The sequence below is a fragment of the Mus caroli genome, chromosome 14 (assembly GCF_900094665.2).
Source record: "Mus caroli chromosome 14, CAROLI_EIJ_v1.1, whole genome shotgun sequence".
Classification (NCBI taxonomy): domain Eukaryota; kingdom Metazoa; phylum Chordata; class Mammalia; order Rodentia; family Muridae; genus Mus; species Mus caroli.
The window spans coordinates 12,926,246-12,947,372 of NC_034583.1; the positions used below are offsets into that span (position 1 = coordinate 12,926,246).

At 49.3% G+C, this 21,127-nt stretch overlaps 1 protein-coding gene across 4 annotated transcripts in view; it reads right to left on the reverse strand.

Moving 5' to 3' along the window:
• Kcnk5 (potassium two pore domain channel subfamily K member 5) overlaps positions 1-21,127 on the reverse strand; it is a 42,886-nt gene that overhangs the window by 19,292 nt on the left and 2,467 nt on the right. The window contains exon 1 of one of the 4 annotated variants that reach the window (XM_029469014.1): positions 7,556-8,373. The exons of 2 other annotated variants lie outside the window; for them this stretch is intronic. In XM_029469014.1, the coding sequence (XP_029324874.1) occupies positions 7,556-7,765 (210 nt within the window). In that variant the 5' untranslated portion in view covers positions 7,766-8,373. Of the gene's footprint in view, positions 1-947; positions 1,503-7,555; positions 8,374-21,127 lie in introns of those variants that run through there. One more of the 4 variants, XM_029469013.1, reaches the window with a different exon arrangement.

Below are 21,127 nucleotides of genomic sequence, written 5' to 3' on the forward strand. Positions count from 1 at the left end.
CTAGAAGTTCACTTCAAAGTCCCCAAGTGCCAAGTTTGGGACCCTCCCTTGGGAGCAAATCAAGGGCAAAGATCCTGACTTTGGAGCAGACATCCCAGGCCCTCGTGTCACAAGCAGGACACCGGGACATACCTTAACATCTGGACAGGTTTAATTATCCATATCTGTGAACTAGGAGGACCATGATTCCACTTGGGCTAGCGTAGGAATTACAGTGCCAGGCACCCAGCATGTTCTGAAAGTGGGTACGGGGGAAGAAACACCGAGTAGCCATGGATCTTCTACACACAAATCGAAAGGTCTGAGAGAGGCCTCTGTTCTGAGGGCAGTGACAGCTGTGTGAGACACTGCCTCTGACCATCACCACCCTGAAGAGCAGAGATGGGGACAGTGGCTCCAGCTCGGTGGATTTCCACTTGTGTGTTCCTGTAGGCCCCTGCCCAGGACTCATGATCTTCCTTCAATCAGGTTTCACCTTCACTACCACCTTCTCCGGTCCTCCTTCCAGTCAGTCCTTCATCACACGTCATCATGCTGTTGGGCATCTGTTTATCTAGCTCACTCTGAATATTGCCTGAATGGGTCGGCGCTGAGATGCAGATGTCACTCACACTATGAAACCCAAAGCAGAACCTGTTGGATAGCATCCCATATTAACAAAGGAATGATGGGGTTTCTGGGATACCTGCCTGCCGGGGCATGATGTGAGTGCCCTCATGGCTGAGGTGGGCAGGGCGTACCACTAGTGCAGGGGGTGGTACCTGGTTCCAGGCCCCAATGGCTTTCCTCCTACACAGAGGTCCTGGCCCATTGAGTCAATTCCTTGTCGACTTTGGAACTCGATTCCAAAGGTAAGAGACTGGGTGGGGAGGGGAGGGTGGGGCTGAGTGAGGGATATCCCGGGTGGCTGGCTGAAGGTCCACAGGTCTCTTGGTGCACGCCATTACCTCAGGTTCTCCTGGAAGAGGAGAGGCAGTTCTTCCAGATCCCTGTAGCATCCAGGTTCTGGTGGCAGCGGTCCTGTTCTGAGGACTCTTGCCTAGAAGGGTATCTAAGCTCCTGCCTCCCCAGGAGGATGCCGGCTCCTGGCCCAGCACATGCTGCTTCCAAGTTATCCCTAACCCCTGGAGAAGTGTGGTTGAACTCTGTCCCACTGTGTCTCTCACAATGTCACAATGTGGCAAGCTTTCCCACCCCACGGGCATATATATCCCTGCTTCTACCTGTAGCTGTCAGCCTGGATAATGAATAACTAAGCACATCCTTAAAGGCTGGGTTTCTGATGATAAGGGGTTTTGAAGCAGACCACTGATTATAATTTAAGATGACCAGTGGTTAAACTGTAAACCTTTTCACTAATTAAAAAAATAAAAGCCTACACGGGTGCTAGAGAGGCTGTCTGTCATTCATCTATGCTCCAAGCATGATCTTGCCAACTCCACAAAGCTCCCTGCTGGCTCCTTCTGAGAGCCAACCACCTGTCACGAAACCCTTTCCTTATTGCCTGACTCTAACCTGACCCCACCCCCACCTCACCCCCCGGCTGTGGTCCAAGCCCATTTCCTCTACTTTAGTCACTGGCTGGAGACAGACAACAGCTGGCCTCCATCCTCTCTGGAATAAATTGTACAAGAAACTGCCAGGAACCGGGCACAGGCATCTTAGCATGGACAGCACTCTGTGGGTCAGGAGGAGGCGCCGTGAGGAATGCTTTCTCTGCCTCAATGGCTTCTGAGACCTGGAGTCAACCCACTAGAAGACTTGGGTCACACCTTGAGACCATGATACCCTACAACCCCAAAACCATTGGATAAGATACAAGGGATGATGACCCCAAATAGGCTCTCCCTCTCAAATCTCACCACAGGGGTTCTGACTACAGGGATGACATACAGAGGAACCCCAGTGTGAGGAAAAGTGGCCCCACCACTCAGGCATGTGGGAAAGCAGATAGCCTCCCCAGAATAGCTGACTTTGCTTTTCTACCCTGCATGAATGGTCTTCTGTCCACTGATCATCACAGGCCAAATACAGTGTAGGATGTGACCAGGTTAAGCAAAGTGCCATTCTGTACTGAGGTGATGGAAAAACACAGCCAGGGCCCCTCCAGGACATAAGGGTCAGGCTGAGGTAAGGGTTGTGGTAGGAGCCGAAGAAATCTCCCACCCTCACTAACCAGGGACCAGGGACAAGCTGGACAACAGGAAATGGAAACCTCTGCTGGCTAGCACAAGAATGTTACCAAAGACAGGGGCCTACTGCTAACACTAGGGGCCAGAAGTAAGCAGGACCCTGCCCAGCTCGCACACTGTCCTCTTTCCTTCTCCCAAGAGCTGTAGATGCTTTTGTTGTTATTTTGTTTTTCTTAAACAAGGTCTCACTAGGTAGTGCAGACTGGCCCACAATTCACTGGCCCCACGTTCTGTGATCTTCTTGCCTCAGTCTTCTAAGTGCACGCTGTGTTGTTAAGCAAGAACATTTTATTCCTCCATACCAGCACGGGCCACACACATCACCCCAGAACTCAGGAGAACGAGGCAGGAGTTCCCCCAAGTTCAAGGACAGACAAGGCTACATAATAAGCAACAAACAAACAAACAAAATATTCCTCATATTGTTTAAGTCCTTATCCCCCTTCCCAGAACCTAGCAACACCTCATGCTACCTACTGAGTGGTGAACATTCAGACAGACAGGTCTGTCCATGCCAGCTATTGCCTCGTCCCCCAATCATGGCTTCCATTTCTTCATTTATAAAATACACAACTTTAACGCCTTTAATCCCAGCTCTCAGGAGGCAGATCTCTAAATTTGAGGACAGCCTGATCTAAAGAGTGAGTTCCAGGACAGCCAGGGTTACATAGAAAAAACCCTGTCATGAAAAGCCAGAGAGAGAGAGACTACAAATACTAACACCTCCCGCCAGCTCACAGAATAGAGTCCTCTCAGCATTTCAAAAGGGTCCACAGCAATGATGAAGCCAGGAAGATGTTTCTCAACCACAAACTTGCGGTCTATACGTTAGGGGTTGTGGGGAAAGTTGGGCTGGGTGTTGTCATGGATGACCAACAGAAGAAAGAACAAATGTCATCGGTATTCCCAAGTCACCTGTGGGTCAAACAGAGAAGCAGATGTCCTCCTGTGAGCTGTTTTCCAACAGAGCAGCAGGAAGGACTTTCTTGGAATTGCCAGAGGGGCCATCTATCCTCACATCTGCTAAAGCAGAGTCCCCGGGCTGGAGCTGGGACAGGAGTCACTTAAAAACTACCCTAGAGGCTGGAGAGACGGCTCAGGAAGTGAGCAGCACTGGCCGCTCTTCCAAAGGACCTGGGTTTGATTCCCAGCACACATATGGCAGCTCACCATCACCTGTCAACTCCAGTTTCGGGGAATCCAATCCCCTCTTAGGTTTTCTGGGGGACCAGGTACACAGGTGGCACACAGACATACATGCAGGCAAAACATCATACACAGAAAATTTCAACAATAATAGAACTACAACCCAGCATCAGGCTTCATGACTCATCCTGCCCTCTTCAGGGCCCTTGGCCCTCCCCATTCTAACATGGGGCTTCTGGTCAATCCAGGGAAAAACAGGGAGAGATGGGAGAACAGGAGGCCTTTCTTTTCACGTCCATTCTCCCCAGGGGACTCTGAGCCATTCCTCTCTATGGAGGGACAAAGGGGCAACTGTGTCTGGCTGCTGCAGATGCCTTGCCGAGGCAGGGACCAGCACCCCGCCCATATGCAGGGCAATCACTTAACCCATGTAACCCAAAGGTGGGATCAGAGCCACGGCTGTTCCCTGTCCCATGCAGCTTGGAACACAGTCAACTGATTCATTTACAACTTTGCTGAGCCACAGCCATGTGCCCAGAAAGGGGCACAACACAGGCAGGACAAGCCACTGCCTGCCCAGGAGGATCTGCTGCCAGGCAAAGGTAGAGCCTAGGCTGGCAGATGGAAGTTAGGCAAAAAGATACCACAAGAGGTCACAGAACAAGCCAGGCGGTGGTGGCACATGCCTTTAATCCCAGCACTCAGGAGGCAGAGGCAGAGGCAGAGGCAGGGGGATTTCTGAGTTCCAGGACAGCCTGGTCTACAAAGTGAGTTCCAGGACAGCCAGGGCTATACAGAGAAACCCTGTCTCGAAAAAACCAAAAAAAAAAAAAAAAAAAAAGTCACAGAACAAGAGAGCAAGCGAGCAGCAGCGAGGCCAGTACCTGGGGCCACACTGGCCCCTCCAAGGAAAAGCAAAAGGCTGGAAGCAGGGAAAGAAAAGCACAAAGACAGCGAGGCATCAAGGAGCAGTCGGTGACACACGCCCGCTATCCTAACACTCAAGAGGCTGAACGAAGCAGGAGGATCACCAGTCCAAAGCTAGCCTGGGCTACATGGCAAGAATATGTCTCAAAAATAAAACAAAGCAAACCAGACAGGAATAAGCTAGGACTGAGGCAATCACTTAGCCATAGACTCCACCCACTTAAAGCACATGCCCATCTCACCTCCCCTCTCCCCATTTTAGGATCTTCTAAGATGTCTTGGATATGCTATCAGCCCTCCCTAGTTCAGGAATACCAGGTGGCTAGGCACACTCAGATATGCGGTATTACCAGCACCCTTGTGCTGTACGCCTGTGGCTTAGATATGATGTAAGTGCCCTCCCCCACAAAGGTTCACAAGCTGAGATTTAATCCCCATGGTGAGATGCTAAGAGGGTGGAAATTTAATCCAACGATGGCTTTCTGAGCTGTGCCTAAGGGAGGGGATAAGGATTGGATAAAGTCATCAGGGTGGGGCCCCTACACACCATCATAGTCTCACATTCTGATACTTGTTTTTCTGCATGGGCTATGATGCACCACCTCAGGATGCTGCCAACAAGAAGCCCATCATCAGACACAGCCCCTTGACCATGGGCCAGAACTGAGCCAGAATAAACCTCTTCACAAAGTACAAAGTCATCTGTGGTATTGCATTACCAGCAACAGAAAACAGACCAGCGAGCAGAACTTTGCACTACGAGACAGGCTCATCAGTTCAGTCTCATGTGGCTACTGAGTGCTTGAAATCCAGCCAAGGACTGAGCAATGCGATCTGAACTTTCATTTATTCGTTTAAACAGCTTCAATGACAGATATCATATTAAGAAGTAAACGCACATCTCAGCATATCCCACTTATAGAATCTATATCAAACATCTCCCCCTACCTGCATCTCCCCCTAAGATGTGTGTGCCTTCCCTAGACTGTCAAGCTGACCGAAGCCTCAGGCAACAGGCCACAATAGCCTACTTCATCTCTTGCCTGAGATCCTGTTTCCTGGTAATCTCAAACACACAGTGAGATTTCTTGGGCCCCCAAGGAATTCGGCAGGGCTGGAGGCATAGAGAGGTCAGGACCCCACTTGTTTACAGACCTCCAGAAGGAGAGTCCTCTCCCCTGAGCAAGACACCAAACAACCCAGGTAATAGCCAGCTCGCTGTACAATGGAGCTGTGTGCCTTCTTTTTAGCCTGTGTTAGGTCAGGTGATCAGTCTTTGTGTGCTTGTTTTTGTGAGTGTGTGTGTGTGTGTGTGTGTGTACACTGTGCACAGGTGTGTCTTCCTCAATCACTTTCCCTTTATTTTTCAGATAGGGTCTCTCAATAAACCTAGTGCTCACTGTGGGCTAGCAGGGCCGGCCAACAAGCCCCAGGAACTCTGCAGCCTGCTTCCTCAGCCTTGGAACTGTAGGCACACGCCGCACGCTGCTGTGGCTGGCTTTTCTCATGGGTGTGGAAATCTGAACTCAATTAAGACAATGGAGCCACCTCCCCAGCCTGGTCTCAAACCTCCAACCCTGAGTGCTCCAGGCCCTGAGTCTCTACTGCTAATGAATGGCATTAGTCCTCAGAGGCTACTCGGCTTTAGAAAGTTCTTGTCATTCTGAGCACTCGCTTCCCAGAGGTTACACTTTAGTTAACTGAACTGAAGACCTCTCTCCCACTGACTACTGAGTTCACTGACTACTGAGGGGGCTTTAGAGAACGTTCTGTTAAAACCAGCCTTGTGCTCCCCCATACTTTAAAACGGCCAGTGTGCAACGGGTGAATGTGCATTCCATGCCATAAAAAAATCAAGTTCTTTGTTATAAACACAATACAACTGCATTACAGAAAATGTGCAGGCAGAAAGAGAAAAAGCCATCAATAATCCAGTCCCCAAAGCTTGGCCCTGCCTAGCTTCTGTTTTTAAATTGAGTTTCCGTGACTCAGGGCTAAACTTACAGCCATTCCCTGGCTTGTTTTTGTAAACCTGAAGTGTGGCTTGAACCTCAAACCTGCTTTTAAAAATTCACTCAGTGGAAACCACTGTGCCCCGGGTAATTCAGGCTTCAGGGCTTCCATAGTGTCTGGACAGGGTATGCCACGCCACAGGCTGAAGCATACCAATTTGATGATCGATAAACACAGGTGCCTTCAAAACAAACAAATACAAAGATACATAATGACACCCAACAGACCAAGCAGGGGGACCGATGACTTGGAGCTTCACAAGAATGTCACAACACACCTCTGCTCATCTCCAGTGCCACAAGAACCTTCTAGGATTGGACCCCAAAGTGTCCTCCATGACACTAAATTTGCACCTCCTCTGCTGGGGGTGGGAGGGCAATCCAGGCAAAATCCTAGGTAGCCGTTGACACACCTTCACCAGCAACCTATGGACCTGCCTGATAGACAAACTGTCCTAGCCAAGAGAGTGCTGAAGAGATGAGGGCGGGGCGGAGTACCCTCAGCTGCAGGGTGCTTGCTGGATGGGGAGAGCCTGTCTAGACATCTTCTGGATCCAAGGTGGGCACACTGACATTTGCCACGGACAGACCTGGGACAGCACTACATCTAGCCTTGAGGGCTGCTGGCAGACAAAGAGGCGGAGGGGAACGTTAATGGTTGTTCATTAATGATTACCCTCCTTACAGGGTCCTGGGTTTCAGATGCAACAGGGCACAAATCAAGAGCCCTGTGGAGAAGGTGGGAAAGAAAACGGCTGTGACAAAACTCCAGAGCAGTGTACTGAGAGATGGGGCTCAAAGGAAGGTAACCCCCAGACCCAGCATCAGGAGATACCACCATGCCAGGGATAACATCCCAAGCTGCGTTCATTTCCTTACTGGGAGGGCCTATGGTGGCTACAGTTTGCAATGCTCCTGCCTGCTTCCGACACTGTATGGTTAACCACCCCCAGCACCTGCTAAGCCCCACTGACTTCAAAGGAAGGAACATGGCATCTAGTACTCTTTTCATTCCCTCAGCCCTTTAGACCAGTACTGAGCGTACAACTGGCACTCCCTGTTTAAATGGCCTTGGTGAGCAAGTCTTTGGCTCAGAGAGGTGCAATGGCCTGGTCCAGTCACACAGCAAATGAGGCTCCCCAAACATAGGCTAGTGAGTCCCACTCACTGGGCCATTCCAATGGATATAGAGCTGAGTTGAGAGTCTAGGAGAGGGGACTGGGTGTGTATGGAAAAAAAGCTATTAATCAGGACAACCTCCCTCTTCCTGCTACCTACCTTGGGGGTGCTGACAAGACACTCCCACACCAGCCTGCTCCACTTAGCCTGCTCAGCACTTATCCCCTTGGCAGCTCTGGAGGGGGCAGGGATGATGGGAGGGAAAGGGCATCCTTCCAAAGCCAACATTGGCAGGATGCATTCCACAGCCCAGGGGACATGAGTTTTGTTTGAACAGCAATGATAGGGAGGAATGGGCCTGTCCTTCATTCTACTCCAGGGTCTGTGGACAGGTGCCTACTTCCATCCTGCTTGGGGGATGGGGCACGGGAGCAGCACAAACCCTATAGTAGACCCAAAGCCACCCTGGCCAAAATAAACACCCATAAAGCTCTCTTCTCCCACCCAGCCCTCAGCATACTATAAGTCACCTAATTGTCCCTGGCAGGGCTGTGCCTGGATGGCATGTGAGCCATTGGAGGAAAGACTAAAGATTCTCTCTGGAGCACTAACCTATGTGTCCTATGTGGGGGGGCAGGGGTCACTAACCCTGGGGAGGCCAAGTAGAAGTGCCTGTCCCAAGTGTAGGTCTAAGTGAGAGAGGTGACAGGCAACACTTCACAAATAAACAATGATTACACTCCCCCTCCAGCTCCTTAATTCTTTCTCATGGGTCCTTTCTGACTGTCCCCGGGGCCCACAGTCTTGCCAAAGGACAGGAAGCTGATCAGGTGCATGAAGGCTAAGGGCCCCTTGGGGGTGTTGTAAATGGGGGCAGGGAACAAGTTGGAGGTATAGGTAATGTTGACAGCTCTTGCATAACCAAGGTTTTCCTGATTTGAAAGTTTTCATGCCTAAAGTGGTAAACACACACACACACACACACACACACACACACACACACACACACACGTCTATTTAGGCAGGACAAGGTACCTGGAGTATCAGAATTCCAAAGAGCATTGCTCAGGGCAACTCCTGAAGCTAGGAGCAACCGGGAGGGTGGAGAAGACAAGGCTCCGAAGAGGGCTGGGTAGCTCAGCTAGAGTGCTTGCCTAGCATGCATGAAGCTCTGAGCTCCATGACCAGCACCAAATGAAAATGGTCTTGGTGGTGTACATGCTTGCAATCCCAGCACTCTGCGGGGTAGAGGTTCAAAGCCAGCTTGGGCTGAGACTCTATTTCAAAACACACAAAAACATGAAACCAAAGAGTGCTTTGTGGACTAGCAAGTCTCTGAAAAGAGCAGCTTTGCAGCCCTCTGGCTCCAGACTTGCCTGGGTGCAAGCAGACACTTAGCTGGGTAATCCTGGCTATGTTATTCAACTGTGTGCAAGAATCCTTACCTCATACCATTCATTGCTGCTGTGTGCCTGCCTCTCTTTGCCACCCTTGCCAAGTCATCTGTAACAGTGGATCTCAAAGTCACCAGGTATGGTGGTAGCATATGCCTTTAATTCCAACACTCTAGAGGCCGAAGGCTCAATGAGTTCCAGGCCAGTCAGATCTTCATAGAGTTCAAGACCACCCAGGGCTACCATAGTGAGACCCTATCTCAAAAAGGAATTGGGACAACATAAACCTCAGAGGTCTTTGTCAAAGTGCATGCTACAGGCATGCGGGGCTGTAAAACACCTCCCATGGAAGGCTGACCTCAAGCCCCCTGTCTGCAAGGCCTACTAGGATCAGCAGAAAGAATCCTAAGATCTCAAGATCAACAGATCACCTCCCCATCCCACCCCACCAGGCCACCGGGAGGGAGGATTTATTGCCAGAGGCCTTGGGTGGTGACCTGGAGAGCCACTAACAGGTGTGGTGACACCTTTGACTGACTGACTGCCCTCTGAGGCCACTTTCCCCCAAAGCCTTCCCTGCCTTAATTGCTTGCCCCCCAGCTGTAATTGCTCTTCATTGCACTTCCCCACCCCTTTTAAGCACAGATGTCTTAGACAAAGTTGTGTAACTTTCTCTAAAGGGCTGGGCCTTGGCTCCAGGAGGCTGCTTAAATAACTAAGCTCTTCCAGCCTTACAGTTTTTAAGTTCTGTTGCTGGGAAAGAGAGGGGCCCTCAGTGTATATCACCTCCTGCAACCTCCCCGATGGGCAGGAGGTACCAGCCAACCAACAGCTCCCTGGATGCAGATTCTCGGGGAGCTGAGCCCAATGTGGAGAAAATCCTTGGGGGAGTGGGTTTGGAGGTAGGAGTGGGTCTCAGTCGGAGCCCTTCTGCCCCAGGATCTAGCCTGGCCCAGAAAACCACCCTTCTTTCTGCGCCACTGGGAGCTTCCCCACTAACATTTACCTTTTCTTCCACCAACGCTCATCAGCAGGGAAGCTAGTCCCCAGATCTCAGGGAGGGCCATGTTGGGCAGGTTAGGAGAAGAAGCGAAACATAAGGAGGCTCTGCACCCCAAAATATAATCAATACCTCTGTGACTTAAAAAAGCAATGTTATAAGGGCACAGAGTGCTGCAGAGTTCTGATCCCAGAAACCAAGTCACACCTCACAGGGTCACCTGAGGCAGTAGTGAGATGGGAGACAGAGACAGGAGAATTCCCAGAAGCTCACAGTCCAGTTGGCCTGCTGCACGAGGAAGTGAACAAGACTTGTCTCTAGAAAGGTGAAAGGAAAGGATTAACCCCCAGGCTGCACGGTGGCACATGCACACTCACATACACCAACGTGCACGGACACACAAGGATATCAAACATACATGTGCAGGTTTAGAAATGGGCTAAGAATTATCTCTGTGAAGAAAGGCCCACAGCCAGACCTGCAAGCAGTTCTGCTCCGTTGTCCTGAATTTGCCTCTCAACCAGAAACATCCAACCTGCAGCCCACAGGTCGATGCATCCCAGGAAATCTACGCATCTGGCCCCACATATTTGCATATTATGTCACGCAATGCCAACAGGTTAGACATCCCTGCAAGACAGTTCTGCCACCAGCTTAGTGGCAGGCCTTTAGCGGCCCTGGTTTCCAATCCAACAAAGGGGATGGCATACATTTGTCTATGGAGGAGGAGGATGGAGAGGGCCCCTCCCTGTACTAGGTTCATGGAAGAGACAGAATAAAGGTGTCAAGTGAATGGTTCTGCAGACTCTTAGGAAAGGCAAGGTGGAGGGAGGGTAGGGTGAGCACAAAGCCTGCATCTGCAAGCTTTTTAGAAGACCGGGTGGGGTCACCTAGGTGAGATAGGAAACACCCTGCAAACACTTCTGTTCCCTCCCTGTGTTTAGGTCAAGAGGTGGAAAGACCCAATGTGGCTGTGGTCTAGATCTGTCACACCACAGGCCCTATCAGTGAGAGAGGCACCTCCTCTCCTGCAAACAGTCCTGGCCTCACAGCTCCTCCTGGCAAGGCTCTGTAGATTAAACAAGGGCAGGGGCATACACACATACAGGTGGCCCACCCCAGCCATCCACATTACATTTACCTTCCTCATTTCCCCAGAACACAGCCCAAAGGCATTCCTGAAGGTGCAGGAAGGACCAGGAGTAGGCACAACATCCTCAGAGATGGAGACACACATATGGTGTGTGCTCATGCTGGTGGGTCTTCATGCTCAAGCACATGCTTTTTATCTGCTGCGAGACCTGGATATTGAAAGTAGAAACCACAGCTTCTCCCTCCAATCCCAGTGCCCAGCAGAGACCTGAAGGCCAGGACTTGACGACCACAACCTGGGCATGCAGCATCCCAGGAAAAGCTTGGGGAAACATTGACACAAAGCACGGCAGGGTGGAGCTGGGGGTGAGCAAGTTTGAAGGGGCAAGGTTGGGTGGGGTTAGCAACTGTCCTAGGGCTTATATTGCTGTGATAAAATACCACAACCAAAAGCAATTTGGGAAGGGCGGGCGATTTGGTTTATACTTCTATATCACTGTCCATCACTGAAGGAAGTCAGGGCAGGAACCTGGAGGATGCCACTTACTGGCTTGCTCACCTAGCTTTCTAGCTCACAGGACCAGTCCAGGAGTGACATTACCCACAGTGAGCAGGGCCCTCCCACATCAACTGTCAATCAAGACAACGCACCAAAGGCTTGTCCCCTTGTCATCTGGTGGAGGCATTTTTTTTCAGTTGATGTTCCCTTTTCCCAAATGACTCTAGCTTATGTCAAGTTAACATAACACTATCCAGCACAGGAATAAACTCTTTTTTATTGATTTAAAGATTTTTTTTTTATTGTGTATGGCGTGCTGGAGTCATGGCACAAATGTAGAAGTGAGAGGACAACCTTCAGGAGTCAGTTCTCCCCCAGGTTTTATCAGGCTTGAGAGGAAGCACCTAACCCCACTGGGCGATCTCACTATTGTAAACACTGATCATTTCTTTCAAAGTCTGGGAGAGACCAAGGCTTCTACGTGGCTAAAGTCACCTCACTTTGATTTTGTGAAGGCCTGGCCTCTTCCTCATCAGACTTTCACGAGAAGGTGCATGCCACTGAGAACCTGGGCACGACGGAACATGAAGCAAGCGCTTACCTTCGCACTGAACATCTTGAGAACTGGGCCTTATCACACAAGACTGGGGACAGGGAGATGTGTCATGTTGGGCCCTTATAACTTAAAGGCACTCCAATCCCTCTTCATAGATGGATGGACATGAGGTAATTAAATCTGGCCAAAGTCACACCGCACAAACTAATGCACAGGGTAAGACTAGGACTACAGCTATGATCAGGTTTTGTCTTCACAATGGCTCAAATAGGGGTTTCCTTTCCCCATCCTCAAGTATAGGTCAATTCAGACAATTAGAGGAGCCCAAGGTGTGCAGTCCCCCAGATGAGGCTGCTAAGGTTCCTGGTGGCCCACAGGACCAGGCTCCAAGCTACACAACAGAGCCAAGCTAGTCCTTCCTTCAACTATCCTGCATAGGTTCTCACAGACTTGGGACACGCATGCCCCTTTGTAGGAAGGACTTGGCTAAACAGCTGCAGTCAGATCACAGCAGGGCATGGGGGAGTGGGTAACAACAGCCAGAAGTACACAGTCCTGCCTAAATATTTCAGCAGGAAGCCTAAATATTTAGATGGGTAAGAGAAAAAAGAATGCATATTGCAAAGCTAACCAAAGAGCCCTGGCCACCAAGAGAGCTCCAAGAATGCTGGTACTGTCCTGCCTCTAGGGAAGGCCCAATGTGGTCACCAAACCTGCACAGCCACCACCTAAGGAAGATGTTCCTGAGGCTATCTGGACCCAGGCTTCTCTGGGAGGAGCTTGAGACTGGAAGGGAGAAGTCACATTTTCAAGCGTTGATTATGACCATCAGGGAGTGAACTGAGTTGACTAGGAAGGAGTAGACAATGGTGGGCAGCATGAAGGACGGCTTTCTGGGTTCCATCCTCCTCCTTGCCACCAGTGAGAAAGGGGGTACAGAGAGCAACTGATACTTAGGTCCTCTGTTGTATGGTGTAAGCCCTGATACAGTGGAGTACCACTTTTGCATCCCATGGAGGAGACAATTTGCTCTCAGTCACACCCATCATCACCCTGAATGCTTACATTACTTACATTACTCCTGTGCACCAAAAGATTCTGAGACACCAAGCCTATGTGGCATATTTCCATTTCTCAGCCTCCCTCCCTCTTGCTTCTTCAACCATCAACACAGCAGAATGGACAGCAAAGTGGTTCCAAGCATGAGGACTGGGTGCCAGCCTTCATCATTCTCCCAATCACAAGGCCTCAGACATGCTGCGACCTCTGTGGTTGCATTGTTACTTTTCTTGTTGCTGTAATCAAATACCTGACAACTTTAGGAAGATGGGCTTATTCTGGCTTTCAAAGGTCAAGAGCATATAGTCCATCACATCAGGGCACAGAAGTCACGGGCATTCTAGTCTTCCAAACTCGACCTAGACGGCCCACTAAGCTTCTGCAAGCATCCTAGGGCTTCTCTAGCCTGTAGCTCCAAACTCTTCTACATTCCTCATGCATACCAGTTCCAAAGACCTACAGGTCATGTGGCCAGGTTTATCACAGAAAGGACCCCCCCCCCCAATTCCTGGTACCATTTCACCTTTCTCACTGCTGTTACAAAATAACTAACAAAAACTTGAGAAAGAGAGGGTCTGCAGGGCTGGAGAGATGGTAGTTAAGAGCACTTGTTGCTTTTGCAGAGGCTCCAGGTTCAATTCCAAGAAACAGCATGGTGGCTCACAACCATCCATTCAGTTCTAGATCTGAAGCCCTCTTCTGACTTCTGTGGGCAGGAAACCAGACAAGCACATGGCGCACATGCATACATGCAGGCAATATATATATCAGATAGAAATAATTTTTAGGGGGTCGATTTGAGGTCACTTTGAGGGTACACAGCAGGGGAGTCATGACAACAGAAGCGTGAGGCAGCTGTTTATGTTGTGTCCTTTGTCAGGAAGCAGAGGTGAATGCTGGAGTTCAGCTTGCTTTTGCCTTTTTCTTCAGTCAGGACCCCAATGTGATGATGTTGTCTATATTCAGGGGTGTCTTCCCAGATCAGCTGAACCTTTCTGGAAACACTCTTAGATACACCCAGAGATGTGTTGCCATGGCAACTTGACAGTGAAGGCCACCACGGTGGTCTCTTCTATTTTGCTGCTGTTTGCTTTTCTGTGAGGTGATGATGGCGCCTGGCCAAGGACATTCTTAGTAACAGTCTCCCCCTGGCCCATGCCTGTGTGCTCCAGTCACCAGCTCTACTAACTAATCATGGGCAAGACCAAGGCTTAGTTGACCGTGGGCCTCAGCCCTTTACTTTACTGTGTACATCAGAACAGCAGTAAGTCCCAGCCAATAGTTCTAGAGCTACAGAAAATGGGCCAGTCCCTTGCCTAGCGTAGCAAGCAGGAGCCCAGGGTGTGCTCACAGGCCTGCTACCCACACTCACTCACCACCCTTTCTTCCTTACATCAGAGAAGAGAAACCCATGTGTCCATGATGGGCTACTGGATATTCCAGGTACCCTCACTAACACCAACCTGCTGGTGGCTCCTTGTTCTTCCCGCTGCAGACCAGGGTTCCCTGAGGATAGAGGCTGGGGTTGTTTGTTTGTTTGTTTGTTTGTTTTGTTTTGTGTTTTCAGAGTCTGATTTCCCCAGAGAGAGGGTTCCTGTGCAGACTTCTGGAAATGGCAACTGAAACTTCGAAGGCCCTGCAACCGTGTCCTCCTCTCTGGCCTCCACCATCTGTCACCCATCACTCGGCACGTCAGTCTGCATTTCCCCTCACTCTGCCACCCCCAGAGCAATTTCCTCTCCCCAGCAAGACTCAGCTCAAGGGCTCAAGACCCTCCAGTTGTTTTTTTTTTGAGGCTTCCTGCACAGAAAAGCTGGCCAGCAAGAGAAGCCCCCCACAACGCCCGCCCCATTAGGGTTTCTGGTTACTTAAGGATTGGAGTTAAGTCTCACGAAAGGCTTCAAGAAGAACTTTGGTATCCTGTTCTTTTCCACAAAAGGACAACTGGGAAAGGTAGCCTGGAATGGAGGGTCTGGGTAGAACATCCCAGACCCTGGCCTACACAGGAAAAGAGGCGCCTTAATGAGGTCTGGGGTGAAGAGGGGCTGAAGACTATGAGCTTCTGGGAAAAGCCACACTCCATTTCACCAGAAGTTGAAAGGAAGGAGGCGTCCTTATCAGAACATTCACAGAGTGAGTGGCTCGGCCTACGGAAATTTAATTTCAGTCAGAATATTCCACTGTTTGCAAGTTGTAAATGGCTGTGAAGAAGGAGGGAACTTTCTGTAATGTTATCCACTTCCCCTCCTTGAAAATGGCAAACATTTGATGGAGTTCAAATTCCTTGGCTACACTCACAAGGCTCTGTCATCTGACCCTCACCTCTGGCCTGTGGCTGCACCTCAAGCACCATGGTGCTAAATTATACCTCTCTGAGGGCTTTGGAAGGGGAAGACCCACTCTATCCTTCCCCACCCCCTTTCACGTAGAAAATATTCCATTGAGGGGCTGGAGAGCTGGCTCAACGGTCGAGTGCACTGGCTGCTCTTCCAGAAGGACTAGGGTTTACGTCCCAGCAGCCACGTAGCGCCCCACAACCATCTGTAACTCCAGCCAAGGGATCCAAGGCCTTCTGCTGCCTTCCTTATTCACTACGGACACATGATGCACAGACATACATGCAGTTAAAATGCCCATACACATACAAAGAAAAGACAGTAAAACCGAATATTCAGTTGACAGTTGGGATGTGGCTTGGCAGAGTGCATTTGCTTAGCATAAGCCAGACCTGAGGTTCCGTTCTCATCACAGCAAAACTAGAATGCAAATAAACTGGGCTGATATGGACCCAGATGCGCATTATATGGCAGGACTATTTTTAACGGTTTAAAGGACCTCCATACAGTTTTCCAATGGTGGTGCCATGCTACACATCAAAAGACAAACGCTGCATGATTTCATCTACTCAACAGATTTGAGGGCAGCAAATTCATAAACACAAGCATAATGGTGGTTTCTAGTGACTGGGTGAAAAGGTAGGGAGAGGTGCTGATTAGCGGGAAGTTTCGGTTCTACAAAAAGGAAGGGTTGGTTAGCAACACAGATCTGAGTCACAACAGTAGAACCTCGTTAGCACTGAATGATGCACAAACCTGCTAAAGATCTGACTTTTTTTAAGATTTACTTTTCTTTATTTTTTAATTACATGTGTATGTATGTGGCTGTGTGTCTGTCTGTCTGTCTGTCTGTGTGGAGGTGAGTGCACATCACATGAATGCAGGTATCCTTGAAAGCTAGAAAGTATCAGTGCCACGTCAGGGCTGGGAGCTGAACTTGGCTCCTCTACAAGAACAAGACTTGCTCTTAACTGCTGAAGCAGCTCTCCAGACTCCATAATTGTTTTTTATAACTAAAAAAATATCCGAGGCCAGCTTCGTCTACAGAGTCCTACAAGTTCCAGGACAGCCAGGGCTACATAAAGAAACCCTGCCTTAGCCGGGCGTGGTACCGCACGCCTTTAATCCCAGCACTTGGGAGGCAGAGGCAGGAGGATTTCTGAGTTCAAGGCCAGCCTGGTCTACAGAATGAGTTCCAGGACAGTCAGGGCTACACAGAGAAACCCTGTCTCGAAAAAAAAAAAAAAAAAAAAAAAAAAAAAAAAAAAAAAAAAAAAAAAAAAAAAAAAAGAAACCCTGCCTTAAAAAAACTAAAAACAAATAAATAAAAAATAAATTCAGGCTGAGAAAGCACCTCACTCGGTGTGGTACACGTGTCTAGCATGTGCTAAGACCTTGTGCACTAAGATAGCCCTAACATTAAATGCTCTGGGAGGGTCTTCTTGGGCCAGCAATATGGCTGGGTGGGTAAAGACACTTGCTGCCAAGCCTGACAGCCTGGGTTTCATACCGGGGACTCACCACATGGCAGAAGAACAGAGTCAACTTGTGTCCTCTGACCTCAACCATGTGGCCACAGTGTGTGTGTGTGCTTTCGCACCCCCCCCCCCACTAATGTACAAGGTTTTGTTTTGTTTGTTTTTGAGACAGTTTCTTTGGGTAGCCCTGGCTACACAAATCCTGGAAGTCACTCTGTAGACCAGGCTGGCCTCAAACTCAGAGATACCTCCTCCTACTTCCGCTTCCTGAGTGCTGGGATTAAAGGCATGCACCACCACCACCCCTACAAGTCTTTTTTTTTTTTTTTGGATTCTTTACAATAATCGTTTAGAAGTTCACTATGTCTGTGCATGGGGCACTCCATACCGTCCTGAATAGGATGGCCATCCTTTTCTCTGAAAATCTACAGCATTCCCAAAGGCAAACCCTCCTGACTAAGCAGTAAAGGGACAGCCCAAGTGGACCTCACGGTGAACCACACCGCAGGTACACTACAGCCCATAGAAACCACTCTCAGGGGGGTTGTACCTGTTGTACATGAAACAAGACTTTCGTGGTGTGTCTCAGGCCCTGTCCTCGCGCTGGTCTTGTGGCTGCAGACACTCCAAATGCGTGAAAACCCAAATCACTTCAGACCCCGTGCAGGACTGAGCAGGGGCAGGGTGGAATGGCCACAGACAAGTCCGAGGGTCTCAGCAAACAATGGAAGACACAGATCTCTCCCTGGGCTTCCCGATGGTTGCCCACCTCACTTCTCTCTGGAGCGTCCCTGCTGCACCCCAGTTCTGGCCATCCTCTTATATCACCCCAACATAAAGACACTCCTAGGGGTTCTTTCTCAGAAGCCTAGCTCTCTGCTCCCCAAAGTTTTCATTTCCCTTCCCTCCTGTACACCCCCTGCCACTAAACACAAACTCACCGAATACAGAGGCTGAGACCAATTTGACAGCAAACCCCCAAGTTCAAGATGAAAGCCTTTGGCCCCAGGTCAGGGCCAGCCAAGCATGATGTCCAAAACCAAGGAACTGAGTTTCTTTTAAACACCAGTCTATAAATAAAATAGGGCAAAACCCCAGGAAAATACTTAAGAGGTGGCAATCACCACCTCCGGCACCACCTCCTGCAAACCTTCAAGCTTTCATCCCCAGATGGTTCGCCATGACTGTGTCATCTAACCATGCTAATGCTCCATTAAAACTCCCAAGAGAGCTTAGTAACAGTTCACTTTAACCTGTAAAGCTCTAACTGGCCCACGTTTACTAAGGCAGACCTTTTGAGGTAGTGTTGGTGTTTTTGTTGGTGTGGAGCTTTTCTTGCTTGCTTAGTTTTCTTTTCAGTCTTCAACTTAAGTGTAGCTTTTTGTTTGCTTTTTGTTTTGTGTTTTGTTTTGTTTTTTTCCCCAAGACAGGGTTTCTCTGTGTAACCACCCTGGCTGTCCTGGAACTCACTCTGTAGACCAGGCTGACCTGGAACTCAGAAATCTGCCTGCCTCTGCCTCCCAAGGACTGGGATTAAAGGTGTGCACCACCATTGCCCAGCAACTTAGGTGTAACTCAAGAAAAGCTGAGCCATTAGAAATGGTTGTCCTTTAATGGCTCAGCTGGAGACAGAGGCAGGCTGGTCTCCCAGTTCAGGCCAGCCTGGTCTGCAGAGTGAGTTCCAGCACAGCCAGGGCTACACAGAGAAACCCTTTCTCAAAAAGGAAGGAAGGAAGGAAGGAAGGAAGGAAGGAAGGAAGGAAGGAAGGATGGATAAAGGGCAGGTTGTCTTCCTTTCAAAACACAAATTTACCCACTTCGCAGCTTTGCAGTTCTAGACTGTGAGAATTCAAGCCGGGTTAGATCAAGGCTCAAAAGACCTAATGACTCTTCTACCAAAGGTGGGTGAGGAGACCAGCGAGCCTCACAGTGTCCACCTTGGCTTGAAACAAAGTGAGTGCTCGGATTAACCCTCTGTTCCCCTGAACTGGGCTCAGAAAAGTTTTCCTCTAAACCTTTCAATACTCTTTGCTTTGAACATTTTGGTCTGAAGTCATTAAACAGTCCACAGTTTTGGTTTTTTTTTCATAAATTTGGGGGAGGATTGGTGTTAGAACGGGTGTTAGAATTTCAAAACTGGGATGTATTTAAGGGTTTAACCATGAAAGGAGGTATACCCAAAATCCCCTAGAATGTGGTGAGAAGCTGGGAGGGGGTTCAGGGGACGCCAGGGCTCACTTTGGGGTACCAGAGCAGAAAAAAGACCTGTTGCCCTATCCCAGTCTCAGAAGACAGTGAGACATACAATCCCATCAAAAAGCCTGTTGACCCCTCCTAGGCTAAGAGAGGACACCCCACAAAGTTAAGACTCTCTCTCCCCCACTATTCTCTATTCTCCACTCTGACCTGACCTCCTGAGAGCCCTTCCTAGCTAGACTTGATCCCATATTAAGACGCCTCTGTATGAAGGCATAACACTGTTTGTTTAACCTTCTCCCTAAAAGACTTAGATGAATTGTCAGCCTGTCAATTTAACTCAGTCCTCAGCTTTCTGGGAGGGAGAAGAAAGAGGGACTTCTAAAAACAGCTGTGCAGAACTGAAGGGTGTACACACAGCTTCAGTGACGGAGACAGTGCCGGGTCAATCAGGCAGCCACACTGGAGAAGACTGTGTGCCTGTTCCAAGGGAAACAAAAAATAGAATTTCCCAGCAGTCCAAAGTCAAGCTGAACCAATTAACTCAGGTCACTTAGAGACACCAAGTCTCCTGCGGTGGGTTGGCAAAGGTGGATACTGCTTTGGGTGAACCCCCAAGACTGGAGCTGTTGCCACTGTGGCCACTTTAACTTCCTTGGGTGTCAGTTGCCTTATCTTAAAGCATGAGGTCACCATAAAGCACCTGAAGCAAGCAGGTAAAGTACTTGGCAGGAGGCCGTCCGCAGAGAGCACTCCATAAAACTCGGAAAAATGCTAGCGGCAAGAGCTGCCTGCTTCTGCTTTTCATACCCTCTTACCGGGAGCCCTACCAAACTGCTCATTTTGCAGATGAGGATATTGAGGCTAAGGTAAGTTAACTGGTTGGATGAGGAAATGCCCCAGCCAGGAAGCACTAACAGCTTATGCCTCTGCACAGAAGAATAATGTTAACCACAGTGCTCAGCACAGTAGATGCACTCACTATACATGCCAATTTCACTTGCTGGGTTAAAAAAAAAAAAAAAAGGAAAATACATAAACAGCTAGAATAGCCAGCCACCCAAAAATCTGGTAATGCCAAACAGCAAGGCACATGCCTATAATCTCAGCATCCAGGGGGCTGAGGCAGGGTGCTTATGAGTTCAAAGGCAGCTTTCACCTCGTACCAGGACGCTGTCTCAATCCCTAAAATCAGTGGAGCATATGCATCTTTATTTAGCAGAAATAGATGGATCTCTGTGAGTACTTTCTATGCACGTAACCAATTCCAGGACAGACAGAGCTACATAGGGAGACCCTGCTTTCACAAATAAATAAACAAATAAACAAATAAACAGATTCATTAAAGGCAACTAATGTAAGAACTGGAGAGGTGTCTCAGTGGGTAGAGTGTTTACCCTGGGTTCCATGCCCAGCAGTGCATTCACAGCGGGGGTACCATGCATAAGAGCTGAAGGTTGAAGGATCAGGAGTTCAAGGTCACCCTCAGCTACACAGTGAGTTCCGGGCCAGCCAGAGCTACCTGAGACCCTGCCTTAAAAACAAACAGCTCTAACAATAAGGTGCAGTTTGTTACTTCAGTAGGAGTTCAGAAGGCAAGGACAGCCAAGGGGTCCTGGGTTGGATACAGGGCACTTGAAAGGCAGCCTGTGTGGCACAGCTCAACCACAGCCTAAGTAGGGGAGGGAAGGGCTAGACTACATCCTTTTTTTCTGTGCTTTTGACTCTACAGCCATGGTTTGCAGCAGTAAACCCACCCCCACCCCCAAGCTTAGCTACCTCCAGCTCCCACCCCAGGAATTTTCAACTAAGGGGCTTTGTGATGGGCAGGGTTAAAACCCAGAACCTCAGGTGGAAAATACCCAGGCAGCCAAATGAGAAGGAAGATTTTGGAGTTTTCATTTTTTCCTTAAACCAATTTCCTGAGGCCTGAGGCAGCGCCCCAAGTCACAGATCAGAAAGCCGAGAGAGGCAGATTTTTGCAGATTAAGCTGAGGCTGGCAAACGCTTTCATTGGTCCATTTTCATTTCTTGGGTTTTTTCCTTTGAAAAGAGGGAACTTGCCCAGTTGACAAGGTTGCTCTTTTTTTCACTGGGGAGGGTGTGTGTGACAGACTGTCC